This window comes from Ammospiza nelsoni, chromosome 1 (genome assembly GCF_027579445.1).
Source record: "Ammospiza nelsoni isolate bAmmNel1 chromosome 1, bAmmNel1.pri, whole genome shotgun sequence".
NCBI classification, from domain to species: Eukaryota; Metazoa; Chordata; class Aves; order Passeriformes; family Passerellidae; genus Ammospiza; species Ammospiza nelsoni.
Window position 1 is genome coordinate 102,302,718 of NC_080633.1, and position 19,289 is coordinate 102,322,006.

Consider the following 19,289-nt stretch of genomic DNA (forward strand, 5'->3'; position numbering starts at 1 on the left):
ACTGACAGCTACTATTCTAAATTTCTAAGCAGATGCTAGCCACTCAGGTCCCTCTCTTCTAATGGATAAATCAAATAACATAGCAAAAGGATTTTCAGATCTTCTTTTTCTGGTTTTTGGGAGTTCATCTGGACTGCAGGATCCCCCAGGAATGCATTCACTTTCTGTTAAAAGGCCATCCACACACGTTTAAAGCAGCATTTAAATCCCAGGCAAGTAATCCACAGACTGCAGAGAGGCCTTTTTCAAGAGCAAATGACATGCAAAATGGAAGCTATTTTGTTCTGCTTTATTGAAACCAGAGATAGTCCCAATTCAGAACCATTTAAAACATTTATTAGGGTTAATCATTGTAGGTTAAATAAAACACAAAAACTACATTTTAGGGGGGAAAATATTATTAGGTATGATACAATTAATATGTAAAACAAAAGGTAAAGTATTAACAGATTGCAGCATCCCATACATGAAGCAAGTGGGTCCAGCCCAACCAAAGCTCTTATATAAACAAAACAGAGGAAGAGTACCTAGCAGGTGATTTTAAACTGGAAATTTATCACCGACTCTGGTATAAATAATTAAGGGTAGGTTAGTAAAATATATCACTGTAGTGAAACAGTGTGATGACAGCCAGAATGCTCACACGTGTAACCTATCTAGTCATGCTTATTCCCATGTGCCATGAAGGATTAGCGAAGACATGGGATGACAAATAAGTTTTTCGGGTATTGATACAGACTCATATTACATTGCAGCACTTTAGATAACATGTTGTACTGTGAGCAAAAATAATAAGTTTTTGAGCGTCACTTTATTACTTCTAAGTTCCAATTCCTGAAAAATATGGCTGGTTTTAGATTTCTCAATCTGCAAGACAAACATTTTCTAGAATATGCCATTTTCATGCACAAGAATGGCAAGTCAGAAGTTGTACCTATGCATATCTCTATCTTCTTGCTTCCTTTGATCCACAACTTTATGTTCATAAAGGTGAAATGATCACTAACAGAAAAATGTACTTACAGAATAAAATGTGTTGTATATGAGAACCAGACATAGTGAAAAAAACACTACATGTCAGCAGAACAATACAAAACCATACTTTATATACACACACATATGTAGAGCATATACAAAAACTAGTTCCTTCATATTTTTCTTTTAAACTTGTTCATGACAAGCCAGAAAAGCAAGTCACCCTCAACTGGACAGTCACAGTCCTGAGTCACAGTGCAAACAAGCTCCACCAAATATCCTTGGCACTACAGCCTGTGCCTCAGTCCTGCTGTCAGCTCTCTTGAGAAAATCAGTCTTGGACAAATCCAGCACCAGCTGGCTAACCAAGAACTGCAGCATTGATATTATTATTATTATTATTAGAGAAGATCAGTTACACAGTCAGGTGCTCCAGTACAGTAATTCAGCTTTTCACCAGCCATTAACTACTAAGAGGAATTCCAGTTGCTGCTAAACTTTCAACTCTGAGATTGTCATTTTCTGACTGTTTATGAAGGCTGGTGGTACTTTCCAAGAAATACAGGGAACCAATGGAGCAGAAATCATTAATTTTACATTTTAAATTCACTATTTTTAAACAAACAATTGCCCTATTTGAAGGGGCTGCACCTTTGCTTTGACAAACAGCAGAGAGGCAACAATATTGTCAAAAGTGGGCCCTGTGTTCAGAGAAAATGCGAGATGCTCTACACAGCACACTGGCCTGTTATTTTTATTCTGGTTTCAGACTTCCCTACTGAAGCTTCCAGTAACCCAAATCTCAAGAACTCATACAATCAGATTCCTTATTAATTTAAATCTTTTTCTTGACTAAAAGCAGAATAAAGTGATTTAGATTTGCCCTACCAAAAGCAAAACCTCTTTAGTCACCATTCAAATTTTAAAATCTGTCAGAGATCCATTATAAAAACTTCCAATTTAAAAATATTTTAACATATAACTCATAAACCTGTTCTGATTCACATACTGCTCAAAGCCAGCTGTGATAGCTGGTTGTTCAGGACAACATCCCATAAAGATCAGCAACAATTGCCATTTCTTACATAAATTAGAGTATACAGGGTACTCACAAATTGTCTTAAAAAGCTCTCAGACATCTCAGTTAGGATTTAGTAAGTTTTGAGATGCCATGGTAGAAAAAATAAAAATATGCAACGATTTACAAAAGCTTAAAAATCAATTACGGATAACTGCTATATATTGAACAAAAGTTTATGGCACCTCTAAAAACATGGGTTCGATCTCATCTTGTTTTCTGGGTAACTGGTCTAGCCTCTTACTGGGTTTACATAGGAGGAATCAGATCTCTTCCAGCATTGGGTCATAGACCCATAAAATGTATGACCCTGTGATGTTGGTAAGTTTGGAATTTCCTTAGCACTGAAGGCCACATTAAGCTTTTCCCTCCCCAGCCAAGTGAAAGAGCCAGGCATCCCTGGCAGACTTGCTTGTACTGGGATGGAATTAAATGTTCCTTAAGGGAGCCTGTCTCACTCCCCTGCTGTCCACAGTGATGATTACTGAATTTTCATTTAAATAACCCTAGATTATCAGTTAAATACTTGCTGCAATGAGACAGAGACATGGATCATATATCAGCACAGATGAAAACTGAAAGTTTGGCCAAAATATCCAAGGCTGTATTTTCTAGAATAAGTGTTTTCAAAGGAGGCTAAAATATAGGAGAAACTACTTATATGTGAAAAAACAATGCAGCATAGGTTCTCAAATAAAATGCAGAGGGATATTTCCCACCTATGCTACTCCAAACCCTTGGAGACAAAATGTTCCTGTTGATTTTATCTGGCTCTGTTTCAAGCCCTAACAATTGGTGACATTTTATCTAAGCAATCTCACAACCAGCCAATAAGGTCTGCTTTTCTATGTATCAACACGGAAACGACGCTCTCGGCTGCCTGCTCATGATTTATTGTGGAAAGTTATTTTTCCCTTTTGTTTGCTTTTCATAAGCCCTCCTGAAAATGTGCAGCGGCGATAATTTTCCTCATAAGAGAACAAATTAATGTTGTGGAATTCAGGCTGGGCTCTGCTTTTGAATACAGCATTTCTTACTCCAATTCCCACTTCCAATGAAATTGATGGAGAAGATAAATTTGGATTTTATCATCTCAGTCACACACATTCATAAAAGACAGAAATTGAAAACACATACAGTTTAACATTATTTCTACTTCATAACCCTCTAAAGGAATGCTTTCCTCCACTGCATTTCCAAGTGCATCACGCTTCAAAGATATCACATAGTGTGCCTTCCACACCACATCCCCACACAATTGAGAAGATTACTCCACAAATTCAGGGAATTACATCTGTAAGCAAACATTCACGTTTGTTTTTTAGATTCCAGCCTCTAACCCCAAATAATATTGTGCTCTCTTGTGCAGATTTTGTACAGAAATATCGTTCTTTGAACTCAAACACCTCTTGGAGCAGAGCACTGAGACCACACGGAGTGGGGCACTGTGGCACCCTCTCTTAGAAACCAAGGAATACACAACCTTGAACACAGACAACTTTGGTCTGGGGCACAGATCTGCAGGAACCCTGGTAAGCAGTGGATATTAAGCCTGTATTTATGCTCATTTTACATTTTTAGCAACTATTGAACCCACACCATACACAGGGAATCATGCCACTCTACACAGGGGCCGCATTTTCACTTCTTTCTGGAGCACACTGGAACTGTATGGGGTCCAGCAGTTTCCTTCATGACAACTCCTTCTTCCACATACACAGCACTTCCTGACACAGATTTTGACTTCCAGTCCATAAAAACTGCATTCACTCATCCTTTGGATCCTTTTTTTTTTTCTTCAGCTAGCAAATTCAGTCCACTTCTTGCTGATGTTTACTGAAAGTAGGAGATGAAGCTGCAGATTTAGAAAAATCATGAAGCAGAGTCCAGCTAAAAAGATGGCAGAGAAATTGTAAGCCAAAATTCAGGTTTTATGAGATTTTTTCACCATATTATTACAGAGAAAACTCTAAAAACAGGCCAAGTCGACTTTGCAAATGTAAGAAGATAAGTTTTTGCAGAAAACCTAAATTTTATTTAAAAACTGATCTTTTTATTTAAAAAAACCCCAACAAAACAGTCACTGGTTGAAACAGAGAATCAGAGTACTTTGTAATTTTGACAGGATATTAGAGAGGATTTTCCAACTGGGTTTTGCAAAATCCCTTTGAAGTAAAGCCTTCTGCTTCTGGTCCTTGCGTTATTGCTCATGGGAAGTATTGAAATTACTGCTTTCAAGATAAGGAGCCACGTCACTGAGATCACGAAGTCCTTTCTCAGTGAAAAAAAAGCAAACGGTGCTGTTTTTCAAGTAAATCTAAAAAGATCAAGTTGGGTCAGCAGCACCGCCTACCCGTCTGTGAAGTCTGCCTTCCAAGTTTGATTGCTCCATTGTTACTGTTTTCATGAGGATCTAAGGGTGGAATTTGCTGACCTGAAACACATGAGGAGACATGAATTCAATTTTCCTGATGTGAGAACAACACACCATACAGGTAACAGTTAGAATTTAGCTTGCATAAGAATTACATCTGTGAAACTTTACAAGAAAACAACCGTTCCTTGAATATTTTCCCTTGTATCCTGCTCATGAAATAAAGACTTTCACATTAAAAACAATATATGAAATATGGCTACTGAGAAGACATGAAGTACACTGAAATTATATTATCCATGAATTTTTTAAATAGTTATCTTACTGAGCTCCTTACAACTTAAAATGAGAAAATTCACGTATTTCTCCCAGTTCCACCTAAGTGTGAATGGTGCAAGTTTAAAGAGATTGTGCCCATCCTAAATCTGCATGACATTTAGTCCTAGCACACTGGAGTTTTACAAAGCGCTGTAACTAAACACATGGTACCTACAATTGACAAAGAAAAATAGATCTGTCCTTTCCATTGAATCCCTTCCTCTTTTTTAGGCGTATCCACATCTTTCCAGTTGACAGCTTTGATTACCTAACATCATCATCACCCCTTTCTTTGCAAACTCTCCTGATTTTTAATCATCTTATGGAGCAATTATTTAGAGTGTTTGAAAGAATTCCAGCCATTACAGGAGAGCCAGAGATCTCTCCTGGGGCAGAAGGGCACTGCTCCAACACCCTCCCCTGTGTGCCCTTTTAGTACTGCTGCATCTTTTGTCTAACTGCCTTCCCATTAGGGGAAAACATACAATGTGCTTAATAAGAAGAATAATAAATGGAGAAAGAAATTCTCCCAGCTCCAGTCCATCCTGTGTCTCTCTCTACCTCTCTCTGGTGTGCATCTGGCTTTTGCATTAAAACCTTGTGTGAGCTCTCCATCAGTACCTTGAGATTTTACAGTCGTGGTAATGTACTTTCCCATCACTTAGTGGATTTCCTAAAAATTTTTTTCTGAAGCTGAATCCATTTTTATGAATTATTCCTGGGTTTACCATTACCCATGTTAAATAACATGAGTTAAAATATTTAACACTTGTTTCTTATATACCACTTTCAGAGAACAGAGTTCCTGTGAACAGCTCATCATAATCCAGGTGGATTTTACAGCTTAGATTTCCCCATCCTTTGCTTCAGTCATTCACAGCTCTCTCTTACCGAATGTTCTATGAATTATGTACCTATGCTGAAGCCTCAGTCCTACAAATTATTTGTGGGAGTGGTTGTGGGTGGGCGAATTAAAAGCATTCAAGTAAAATTCACTCCCAATGAAATCAAACAGCAAAATTTGATCCGTAAAACTTGTCCTTAAATTACCTTTAGCCAAGATTCAAATTTTCTCTTATTCAGTTAGCTCTGCACAGGTATGCTGTACAAGAAAAGTGTGATTTTTAAAGCAGATAATTTTGTGTGTTTGTGCAGCTGAATGAGAAGGGGAAACATCCTCCCATTACTAAGGTAAAGATACTGCATCTGGTCCAACACAGTGAAAAATGTGTATCTTGAGGGTCAAAACACGTATAAGCACTGACATTACAATGCTGAGCTCTGTTTGGGTCACTAAAATATCAGCTTCACATCCTGCTTAACATTCTGTTCAGACTTCATGTTTGTAAAGTAAAATAAAAAGCAGAATAGGTGGTTATAGACCCAGCTGTTACATGCATTAGTGCTGTTGGCTTTGTTTGGAGACAAAGAGAATCCACTAATTCTTAAAACTCTAGAGAATATGAAGAACATGGTATCTGTGAGAGTCTTTCCAAGAAGGCAGTGCTGTCGTCATAGAGACCTGCAGGGAACTTGTGCATAGGTACCTAACACTTCCAAAGGGCTTTCAACTCAGTCCCAGCAAAATAAAACTGTCAATCTGACCCAGACAGAGCACAAAGTAGCTAAAAAACCTGGAAACTCCAGACATGGCTTCCACAAATAATTTGCCATTAGTCAAATACCTCTAAACGTTTGTTCTTCTAACAGTAACTTTGGAAGAGGAGAGCTTTAATGTGCAAACTTTCATTTTAGAAATGAAAGCCTAACTTTCATTTTAGAAATGCATTAAACCAAGACATTAACTCTATTTTTTTTCACTCAGCTTTTCATATTTCCTATAAGAAGTATTTTCTACAGTAGTCCTGATGTGTATGCCAAGAAGCAGGCAACTCTTATCTTTGGAGCAAAAACCTTGCAGGCTTCAAGGTCAGCAAGCAGTTTGTCCAGTTCAGACCAGGACACAATATATGTTGTTAAGAATCACCCAGATTTAAGTAATTTCTCAGAACAATAAAACCCACATAGATAACAACTCTAAATAATGAAGACAAAAAAATCTCTAGACCTATTTGCTGCTTAGTTATTCTTGAACTTAAGTACAGTTTGTCAGGAACTAGCCATGTTTTCTACTGTTTTGCTACCACTACCCCCTCCTTGAACTCAATGTAAGGAAATAAATGTTTAAACAGCCTAAACTTTTACTTTGAGTCTGAGAATATTTTTTCAGTAAGTGATTCTCGCCTCGCTTATTACTTCTCTTATTACCAGAATTATTAAACCATGAAGTTAAACCATTTTAGCTTTATTAACAAGACATGCCTGCCCAAGCAGCTTTTACCATGATAGGAATCTTGGAGCATAAAACTCAATCTAACACCCGAGAACCATCTCCATGGCAAAGATACAGCAATTTTTCATCAGGCATCGGGGAAAGTGAATAAAAAAAATCAGTCAGAAATCTGTCTGACCTATTGTCTTTTCCTAGGCCTCCCTGACAGTAGGCACTGTAACAGAGAGAGGCCTAAGCAGCAGGAGAACACTAAGGATGAGGAGTGAAATGCTGATCCAGCATCGATACTTCCTGCTTCTAACCCAACTCAATCACTATTGCCACCTAAAAGCACTGTGATCATCTCATCTTGTCATTCAGCTCCTGATAAATATGGCATCAATATTGCTGACACCAACTCAAATATAGCTGGCACTGAGTCAGGATCAACAGAGGTCACAAACTGAATTAATTTTGGAAAGTATATACTCATTTAAAATTTGCATCTCACTGGCATCCACAGTCTCTGTTTCAGAGTAATAAAAATATCCCAGTATTGAATACCATAAATTAAAAATGCTTCAGGTTATTTCTTTCACGCAGTTTATGTCAGAAAGAAGCAGCAGTGCTCTGACATCCAGCCCTGGAATTCTCATACTGAAGAAATAAAAACATAAAGGCAATTCCTCTTCAAACTGAAGACTGCTTGGTAAAGATAGAGTCAGCTTAAAAGCACCATCAGAGATTGAACTCCTGGAATAATACTTGGGTATTGGGTTGGAAGAGCCCTTAAGATCTGGGGAGTTCTAACCCCCCTGCCCTGGGCAGGGATGTCACTCACCAGATCAGAGTGCTCAGGGCACCTGGCCTTGAGCAGTTCCTGGGAAGGGGCATCCACACTCTCTCAGGACAACCTGTTCTCATCTCTTGCTTAACTAAAGATGACAAATTAGACCACAAATAGTCTTCACCCTGTTTTGAAGAGCAGGACACAACTTGCCAGCTTGCCAAAGATCAACAGGAGTGTGTTTTAGGATTCCAGAAATAGTTATTCACAGAGAATGCATACACATTTATCTAAGATTTCTCCAGCTGAACTGGTGAAACAAGGAACTTGGGGATAAAATATTACTGAGCTGGTATGAAAATTCCATATGGTTCCTATTGCTGATATTCCTACAGAGTAAGTTGCTGACTACAACTTGAAATTTGATTTTGCACTATTATTAAATGTAAGATTATATATTTCAATTTTATTTCACTAAGGTTCAGACCACGTTTCACAGATTTTGTGCAATAAAACTGTTTGTAACCATCCACCTCTGCACATTCCTGAAGAGGTCTTGGTGTCCTCCATCCTCTCATTCCAGTAAACACTGGTGTGTAAAACAAGAAGTGTCACCAGAGACTGCTCAAATGTAGGGTTACAGAAATTGTCACAGCTCTGAGGTGAATCATCCAGATTAACAGATGAAAAGCATTAAAGCAATTGCATCTCCTCCTTTCTGGCATGTTTGAGTCGGGCTGAGGCGGTCCAGAATGAAGGTCAGAGTCTTCTCCAAAACCTGGTGGAGTTCCAACTCCTGCTACTGAATCTGAGGTTTGTTAAGAGATTAATCAGCACTGTGGGCGTTGCTGTTCTAAGAGTGCCAGAGGCAAAGAGATTGGGAAATGGGAGGGTGGAACAAGAGATAAACAAAATGGGAATGAAGAAAAATGAAAAGTGAAGCAGAGAAGCAAGAGAGACAGCAGAAGCTGGGTGGCAGCTCAGTGAGCAGAACTTGAAGAAAGACAGGGAGTGCTCTAGTGCAGTTGGAAGCAGGAGGCATCATGAAAGTAATAAAAGCTGCTCTCTTTGTTCCCTTTTGAATGTGATGCTCCAGTTGGAAGCTGTGACATTCACTAGCTCAGAAAAATCAGGCTTGGAGCTGAGTTTTTTGCTCTTGTTTGAGTTTTTAAACATTAAACTAGTTTCATCATTGACCTGTAAAAGACTGCATGAAAGGAAAGCTTGGGATCAGCCCTAAAGCTGAGCATAAGGCTCAGTAAAAAACCTGCAACAGTTACCATGATGACACAGGGACAAACACAACAATGCATTGAACAGATGACTCATTTACTGTGGAAACAGATGTGTTGTGATCAACCTGAACTGGCACATCCAGATGATGAAGTCAAGTCCCAAGGACTTGCAGAATCACAGAATATGCTGAGTTGGAAGGGACCCACAAGAATTAGCAAGTCCAACTCCTAGCCCTACACAGGACACCCCAAGAGTCACACCATGTGCCTGACAGCATTGTCCAAATGCTTCTTGAACTCTGTCAGGCTGGTGCTGTGACCACCTCTCTGGGGAGCCTGTTCCAGTGCCCAAGCACTCCCTGTGTGAAGAACCTTTTCCTAATATCCAACCTAAACCTCCCCAGACACAACTTCAGGCCATTCAAGAAGCAGAGTCCTGCTATCTAACACAACAATTACTCTAAGGAGAAGAAGCAATCAGAGTCCTCTGCAGTGGCTTTCTCTGCCTTTCTTTCTGTCTTCCTGAAAATCATGTACTAGGTAATTTTTAGGGGGCTGGAAGGTGAAATCCATTCCACTCTGCCCCAGAGAAGCAACCTAACACCTGTCAGACTCAGGTGAGCTTTTCTAATGGCTCACCTGAAAAAGGGTTAACTTCAAGCAGGGTACAACAGCTACACAATGCCCAGAACCACCTCCTCAAATTGCCAGCTGTATCCCAGCAAGTCGAGCCCCTGCAAACCTCATTAATAAAGAACAGCCACCTGTGAAGACCAGGCAGAGCAAAGCAGGCACATCTGATCCAACAGTTTTAGCAGTTTCCTGCGCCTGTAGGACTTAAAACAGTCCCACTTCACATCTCCCCCAATTCTTTCATGCTCTGAAACCTATTTCAGTAGTATTTTAGAAGTTTCTCACAAGAATTATAAAGCTTGGCTAACTAGTCTGTCTCTAGTTCTTTCCCCCCAACCCCCATATTTATAATTAAGATTTCCCCAATTGACTGTTTACTCATGTTGTAAGTTTTCATGCAAGGGAGCACAATAAATAAAATCGACTGCATAAGTAAACACATTTAAGTGGCAATTATTTTAATAGTCCTAATAGCACAGCTAACAGCATCTGCATGCAAGAAAATAAAGCCTTTGGTTTGGTTTGATCTAAAGCAAAAGCATAGATTGCTGACACAAATTCTTGCTAGGGGAAGCAGCAATACAACTATGTTTTGCTCATTTAATTAAAATCTCCAGAAAAAAACCCCAAACAAATATTCAAATCTTGCATGTATCAAAGTAAACAACAGTATTCCTAATTACTTAATTACTAAGATCCAACCTTGACTCAAGGGCCTGCTGTAATTAACTTTGGGCTATGTCAGTTTATTTACTATTGTTTTAAGTTGAAGTGCTCTCCTTGGAGAGGAATCCAGTACCTCACATGTTTAACTTTAGGAGTAGTCCAAAGGTCATTAAGTTTTGCTCCACTCACTGAACTCTGAAAGCGAGAGGAGAACTAATCCTGAAACAGAGGGAACATAAACTAACATAAACTAACTAGGGTAAAGAATATAACCTCAAATATTAGTTTGGGCAATGTTCTTCCATCCTCTCACATCCTGTACAAAAATTCAATTATGAGTTTGGACTACCTTAAAAATTGGCATATGTCAAATTTCTTTGTAACCTAAATGTACTTTCTTTTCTTAAAACATCTTTCATAGACCTCTTCAAAGTACTTCAGAAATATCTGCAAATCAGCAGATAAAAGGATGAAAACCACCACACTCATCACTCGCAAAGCTTGCAGACTGTCCATCTGCAATTTCACCCATCCAAGCCCATCTGAGTCAGTGTAAACATTGAGTGTCTGCTGGAAAATATTCCTTACCCATTTCACAGGTAGTTCATACCTTCCACTTTAGCCTGTCCAGTATAGAACTGGTTAAAGTGTAAACTCTAGAGATCGAGTTTGATTTGGTTTTTTTAATCTCCCAGTATTTCTAGGAAACGAGTATTTGGGTTACATTAAATATTCAATATATGAGCTGCTGGCAAGGCATCAGAAAATCAATAGCTTCATACATTTATAACTGAGCATTTACCACATGAAAGGTTGAATCCCAAGACAGAAACTGCTCTAATTAGGAAGCCTCATCTAGGAAGAATGTTCTTATCTGGATTTTAAACATCAGCCAGTCTCTCCTTCTTGTAGTAGGAGCACCAGTGTGAGTGAGCATGCTAACCACTCTTTGCACAGTCTCCAGAGTGTTCTGATAATGCTCTTCCCACTTCCTTCTCACCCACAACAGAGGATGCTGAAATGATTTAATCTTGCCCCCTTTGGTAGCACACTGATCTCAGACTTTTGTTGGATGGGGCCTTGAGCAACCTGATCTATGAGGTGGCATCCTTGCTTGTGGTGGGGGAGCTGAACTAGACGATCTTCAAGGTCCCTTCCAACCCAAACCATTCTATTGCCCTATGATTTGCCAGACTTCAAAGAAAATAACCCATGGCCATCATGCTTGTTTTGTTTAAGCCCAAGTTTATTTCATGTTTTCCTGGGACGTTAACCAGGGAGCCGCGGGCTCGGCTCAGCACGCACCGAGGGCGGCTCTTACGTAACCTGCGCCTTCATATCTGGGCCACCTTCACACTGAGGGGGCAGGCAACACACACGGGCTGGAGGGAAACAGCTGGGTGTGTACCAGATTTGAGGTAACTCAGGCTTATTTGAACTGGTAAATGAACAGGTGTCTGAGAATTGCAAGGGTATGATTGCCACTAAATGATAGCACACATTGGGAAGCTTGTTTAGTCTTTGAAAAGCAGCCAGGCACAAGCAAAGGTCAGTGGGCTAAAGTCCCACAAACAAGAAGGGGCAATACAGAACTGGTATGACCCCCTGCACAGGCACAACTTTATTATACTGCTGTTGTATAATACATTCTTGGCATTTTTGCTGCTGCCAAAAAACCAGCAACAAGGAGCCACTGTGCCTATGATTCTTTTAAGGCTGGGAATAAAAAGTTAATAACATTTGTTCCTATAGAAACTCAGCTATTAAAAAAGAACTACTGGAACAAATTAAAGAAACACTGAACTGTTAAGCCCTTTTTATGTCAGAAACCTTTAAAGAAAGACATTGGGAAAAATCTACCTCCAGTGAGGAATATACAGCTGTATTAAAGTACTCATTTCATGTTTACAGAGACATAAATCAGTCACGTGACATTTCACAATCACAGCAAACCTTCAGCCAGGCACTGCTAAACAAACCCAGGCTAAGTGAGGTAGCTTATCATTTGAAATCCCATGGGTACAACAGAACCCAGGAGCCACAGCCCATTACCCAGTGCAAACTCCCAGCTCAGAGAACACTGACTTTGCTGATTCTCGTACTCAGTCTGCCTCCTCATCCTTATTTGCCCAAGTGTAGCGACTGCAGAGTACCCCTCCTGTCAAATTTGACCCATCTTCAAAAAGATCAGAAACTTGTACTGATTCTAGTCTTTCACATCTTGTATTTTCTTGAGACAAATTAAGGGCGATAGATTTGTGTTGAGACTGTGCTATGAAGATATCCCTCTAAACAGCCAAATCCTCAAATTGTGAGAGAAACTTATTTAAAAATCTTTTAAGCACAGTGTAATAACTTTAGAAATGAAGCAATCTTTCTATAATCTCTGCTATTTTTCCAAGATTTATCTGGCTGTCAACAAAACATACCAGTTCCCCTTTTTTCTCTATGCCTTCTTCCTATCATTATGAGTATACATTTTTCCATCATACTATTTCACTCCATCCACAACAAAGTCCCTGGAAAGAGACAGTTGTTAGACATCTCAGGAAGGAAAAATTTTACGTTAAAACGCCCCTGGGAAATGAAAAGCATAGGAAAGAAGGATGTAATTTTTTTTAGCTAAAATAAAATGAAGTCTAACCTTTGGGCTGCTTAGGCTATCAATTTCAAGGAGGATTTAATAGAGAAATTCTCCACACATGTTGGAATATCCTTCCAAATCCAGACTATAAAACAGATAACACAAACAATCTACCTGCAAAGTCCAAGGTAAACAGAAATTGCTGCTTCCTTGTTCAGAGGCCAGGGAGCTGCACCATGCCCTTCAGGAGCAGCACAGGGAGAAGGGCAGGAGCTCTCAGGCAACATGAAAGCAAATCTGAAGCTACAGAGTGACTTTTAGGGCATCACACAAACAAAATTAGCCAGCAGAGAGGAGACATTGCCACAGGAGGATTTCATACTCTGAAAAGGCAGAAATGTTGCTATGCAACTTGGGCAGAGACAGACTTTTTTGGAAATTGCACTAAGACTGAAGTGGTATAAAACATCAGAAAGTTACTTATCAATACTCTCTGTCCAGTCACAATCACACTAATTAATTCTACTGCTAATCAAGCATTTTTCACTTGGTTTCCACTATATTTCTATAAACATACTCTACCAACTCTCTCCTCTCTGCTGAGTGCTTGATAAGGTCACAAGTAGATCCACTGAGACCAAATATTTCTATATATAGAAGTAATTGCCTGTGGAATTAAGTGCACTTGCCTGGGTATCTAGTTCATACTAAACTTAATTTAGCTGATTTTCCTCGTCTATTATATTAATTATTAGGGACAGTGCACACCGCCAGCTGCAGCAATGCCTATCAAAGCTGGAAACTAATTATCTAATTATATGGCAAGAATGAGTTCCTCTGCAAGAACATCCACAACCATCAGATGCAGACAAACAAGTAAACTATCATAGGGAAGAACCAGTTCCTCCAGACACCCATGTGGCACACACCTCTTTTTTAAAAGGAGGCAAAAGAATAGTAGTGTATTCTAGGAATACTGGCTCTTATTAACCACTTCAAATATATCCCATGAAAGCAAAGCAAACAGTTCTACAGGCCCCATCGCAGGCAAAGTGTGCTAGATAATATCAGCTGATTAAATATATGTGAAATAAAAAAAAAATAAAATAATGGGAAACAAGGAAAGGACACAAGGTTGAGTGTCTGGACATGCTGTCTCCTAGGTCTCTGCACCCCAGAAGAGGATTCAGGGAGAGAAGGAAATAGCAGTAGTGGAAGAAGATTAGACTATGGATGTCTTAAGAAATCTTAACCATACAAGCCTGAGGATGCATAGGGAGCAGCACCGTTTTTTATCATCCCTGTTGTTTTTGAAAGGTTGTGGAGAAAGATGAATGTTCTATCTGTCTTCAAACAGGGACATAACAAGCCAGAGGTCTACAGGCTGATTAGCCTCACTCTGCTTCCTGGGACAACCCAAAGCAAATCCTCTGAGAAGCTGTTTCTGAGCACAAGAAGGTGAAGAAGGTGGCCAGACCAGTCAGCATGGGCTTACCAAGGGTTAACCATGTCCAGCCATCCCCGTTGCCCTCAATGGCAGCATGACTGAATGCTGTTTACCTTGACTTTGGCAAGGCTTTTGATACTTCTCCCTGCAGCATCCTGGAACATCCAAGGTGGGATGTTAGAGTCTAGATAGGCAGGCTGTTAGCTGTGAGAGTAGCTGGCTGGAACATCCAACTCAAAGGCAGTGGTTAATGGTGTGTGTCTACCCATAGGCCAGTTATCTTGATTACTCTGATAAAATACCTTTTATCAGAGCCTGAAGGATGAAAAAACAGGCACCCAATTCAGCCCTCAGATGACACCCAACTCAGCAGTGCACTCAGTATCCTTGAGGGCAAGGCTGCCCTTCATAGGGCCTCAGGCTGGAGGCAGATATGCGTCAAAAGAAGCGTTTAAATACTTCAGAAAGGACAAATGTCAAGCACTACTCGTGGGAAGGAAGAGCCCCTGGCTATGAGAGAGGCTGGGCACTGGCTGCCTGAGAAGCAGCTCTGCCCAAAAAGGACCTGAGGGAAGCAATCTGAGCATGGGCCAGCAGCACGCTCTGGCAGCAGAGCAGCAAGCCACCCGAGCCAAGGCAGAACATTACATTGGGCAAAGTAGTTATCCCCTCTTAGATGTGGTCCAACACCACCTGGGTCACACTTGCTTTGGGCCCCACAACACAAGTCAAATGTTGACAAGCTGGTACAAACTCAAAGGAGGGCTGCAGGACAGTGAGGGCTGGAGGGCCTGCCCTGTGAGGAGACGCTGAGGAAAAAGGGCCAGCTCAGCCTGGAGACACAATGGGTTTGGTGTGCCACAGAGCTGCCTGTCAGAGCCCATGGGAAGGGCTGCTGAGAAACTGAACACTGAGGTGCACCCAGGACAGGGAGTGAACTGAATGAGGACAGGCTCTGGTTGATGTGGGTTTGTCACTATGAGGACTATTTGAACCAAGGAGGCTGTGGAACCTCTGCTCTGGGGCCCAGCCAGACAATGGCCTGGTCTGAATTCACCAGCACGTCTGCTTGGGCAGAAAGTTGGACTCAAGTTCTCATGAGGTCCCTTCCAGCCCACAAGATCCTTCCCACTTGCAAACAGTGACCAGCCCTGGAATGCAAACTGAACAAGACAGTTTTTCTTCTCCTCGTGACAATAGCCAGCCTCATCATGTTTAGAAGGCCTGAAGAAATGTATGTGTTTGGGGTTTTTTAAAATTACTACCTTCCACTTACCAATGCCCTCCAGGAGCATTTATCAACATTTAAGTTTTTTAGCAACATGATGATAAGATCAACAGTACTGCCACTACAGCAGGCTTGGTCTGAAACAGCAGATGTGACCCAGGCCAGGATTTATATACAGATTCAGAAGGAACAGGTTTACTCTGTATCTACTATCTACTATGTTTTGCTCTGGTGTATTCAAAGCTGTTCTTAGTTTACATCTGCATAAATAGCAGCCATACCACAGGCTTCTTAGGATTTATTGATGTGCTTGGGAAAGTAGTTTATAGACCTGAAACAGACAGCTATTTTCAGAAAACTTCTAAGCAATCACAATTAATTAATTAATTAAAGAGAACATATACTTACTTATTCCTTGAAAAAGTTCTTCAATGTTAACAGCATTCTTTGCACTGGTTTCAACAACAATTGCACCTATAGATTCTGCATATTCTTTGGCATCCTTCATAGGAACCTCCCTGAAAAAAAAAACACATTTCTAAATAAAAGAAGACAAATTTAAAAAAAAGTTAATTTTTAAGAAAAAACCCCAAACAACCTCAAACACAGCTGAGCATTAATATGCTCTTCACCTCCATAAAAGCAGCACTGTTTTTCTTCATATGACATTTAGATCATCTTATTAAAATATATCAAAATTTCAACAAAATTGATCAATTTGCAGATTTCTGTGACTTGCTGCTGAATCCATGCCTTGAGAAAAGGAAGATAATTTATGAAAATCACATTTGCTTGTGTTTTATATTTGACTTTGATAAGAAAAGCACTCTCCACATGCCAAATGTTCGAACATGATAGGGTATAACTGTTGAGGATGAAAACAATAAGAGCATCATGTGTCTTGGTCTGCAAGCAGCAAGGAAATGAGAGATTCTGAAGTAAGAAAACCACTGACTTTGAGAACATCAGTAACAGCAATCTGTAAGTGCCAGTTCACTGGGGAAAGACACCATTCTGTGCCATTTCACCAAACTAACACCATCTTGAAATCACCAGCAGAACACCCTCATTTTGTAACCAATACTTCATATGCCAAAAGCTGGCAAATGCAGTTTACAGCAATCAAAAAGACCTCTGCTTTCAACAAGTTAGCCCCATGCTGGCCTTGTATCTCCCTGAGCCAGGTGGCAGAGCTGGATCTGCCCCTGTGCAGCGCTATCTGTAACCACCTCTACTCCTGACTTTGGGCTACAGCAGAATCTGCACCAACTGCTTCACACCACAGCTCCAATACACCAATCCAGAGCCTCCTCGTACAATTTCCTCCCTGTATGAGCATGTCAGACACATCACTCAGCTTGGTGTCATCAGCTGTGTGATGTGTCTGACACGCTCATACCCTTCTGTGTCATTACTTGTTATGAGTAGAAAAGTTGCCCATTTTTTAAAAGGTTGCAGAGTTCACAGGTTGGGCTAGTTGCTGCCAGTGTGGAGTTCCAACTGCTTGTTGTTGTAATCATCTGTTGTTAATAGTTTTTCATTAACTATCTGTTGTTGATAGTTGGGAATACCCTTTTTTGTCAAGTGCCACCCTGCTGCTTCCTGGAGAGTGGCACCCGGATGGTGAAGAGGAGGAGACATCAGGGTTGGCATGCAAATGACATCGGGGCTGGCATGCAAATGAAGAAACCTCTCACCAAACCTAGCAAAAACCCCTAAAAACAACAAGCCAACACAGAATTTAGGGGATTGAAGTGATGTCTAGATGTGAGGAACAGAATTATCTGCTAAGACCCTTTTTACCTCTCACCTTAACCTATAAAAGATGTCGGCTGGAAAGGGGACCTCGAACATTGAACCAGAAAGCAGGGACTTTCCTGGTGCTCTCATGAGGATGGAAGCCCCAGCTCTGCCCACAGACCAGCGGACAAAACTACATTTTTTCTCCTCCTCCGGACAAAACTACATTTTTCCTCCTCCTCCGTGCCACTCCTGGAAGCAGCAGTGGCAGCGTGAGCATGACCCGTCGATTCTTCCCACCCAAGCTGATTTTTAACAAAGGCATTAAAAAGGAGAAAGATCTCCTGCCCTATTTATTTCATTACTGAAGGTATTAAATAACACTTGTCCCCATTATGGATCCCCAAGGGACACCACTGGTGTCCCACAGGACTCTGAGCCATTGACCACCACCCCCCAGATGTGACAGTGTGACCATCTCCTCATCCATCAAACAGGCCACCCACAGAATCCATCTCTTTCCAGTTTAGAGAGAAGGATGTTGTAAAGGACCATGTCAAAGGATTTAAAGAAGTCCAGATAAATTACGGAATAAGGAAATATTGTGGATGCATCAAGATCTGAGCATGAAATTCTGCTGAATTCTCTTCACCAAGGATTTCCAGAGAACACGATTTGTTAAAGAGGTGAACCACATTTTTAGGGAAATGAACACTTCTTAGCTGCTGTTACAACTATTGAATTCTATAATGCTCAAAAAAGTACTATGGACACTTACAACATTTTAGCATTGAAGTTTCAGCTCCCCTCTTTTAAAGTACTTTTTAATGACCTGTCAGAAGAAAGCCTAATTCCTATTACTTAGAAGTATGCTGAACATTCAGCAGTTGTAAGAGTTGACAGTACTACAACAAAGATGAAGATTTATAGTTGATAAAATTGCTTGCCTATCTGTAGAAATTCCATCAAAGTGGAGAAGAAATTTACTTCAACAGAGCACCAAGAATTGCTGATAGCTTATTAACAACATCAAGGAAAAGCAGTGTGATCCCTAAGGGTCCCAAGGACATCTTGGTGGCTCAAAACCAAATTTTAAATGTTAAACAGGGAGTGTAGCCTGGTCAATGATTATGAGAAATACATTAATTCCTCCTTACATTATCTCTTACACTCAGAGTTTGAAGAATCAAACCAACTTGAACCCGGTCAGCTTGACCTCTTTTGCATCTATTCATATTGATCTTAAAAGCAGCTGTCTCTCTGATATCCAGCAAAACATCTGCCAAAAGCTCTACAAAACCAAGCAGAGATGCCAGAAATGCATACAAACAGCAGCTTGCTCCTGTGTGCTCACATTATCTCACTTGTAAATTCTCTGTGCCTAAAGGCACGCGTATTTTCTACTCATTGGAAACAATCAGATAAATTGGTGACATGTTTCACCTAAAACCATTTTTACTGAAGTATATCTGAAGACATAAAGCAGACAGAGAATGCAAACAGCTGCATGCATTGCATAAACAATCAGATTTCTGGAAGAACTCTGAAAATATATCACATATGAGATTGTCTACTCTCTATTTTTTCACCAAAATAGCTTCAGCTGGACATCATTGGATAACTTCAACAAGAAAAAAGATTGGCAGACTCAGAAAGAACAACTTCACAAAAAAATATTACCAAAACTATTCATAATTATTCCCATAAAAACGAAAAATATTAAGAGACTTTAGCTCATGGACTACAATGAGGACCATTCACACAGCAAAACAATTTGTGCAAAGAGCTATACCAGCTGAACAGGAGCAAGAAGTGGATGACCAGCAATCAGTAAACTACAGGTAGTGAGTGGTTGATAATAATATGGCGAGAAAATCACATCTCACAGTTGCTCTGTGAGGAAGCTCAGTACTTTCACAACATTTCTGGGATACAGGATTTTTTTAAAGTCT

At 40.2% G+C, this 19,289-nt stretch overlaps 1 protein-coding gene across 4 annotated transcripts in view; it reads right to left on the reverse strand.

Annotated features, from left to right (window-relative positions):
• Positions 1-275: 275 nt before the first annotated feature.
• RAB31 (RAB31, member RAS oncogene family) overlaps positions 276-19,289 on the reverse strand; it is a 62,434-nt gene continuing 43,420 nt past the window's right edge. For all 4 annotated transcript variants that reach the window (XM_059469382.1, XM_059469400.1, XM_059469375.1 and 1 more), the window contains 2 exons: positions 16,006-16,115; positions 276-4,487 (listed from right to left, as the gene is read on the reverse strand). In XM_059469382.1, the coding sequence (XP_059325365.1) occupies positions 4,390-4,487; positions 16,006-16,115 (208 nt within the window). In that variant the 3' untranslated portion in view covers positions 276-4,389. The remainder of the gene's footprint in view (positions 4,488-16,005; positions 16,116-19,289) is intronic.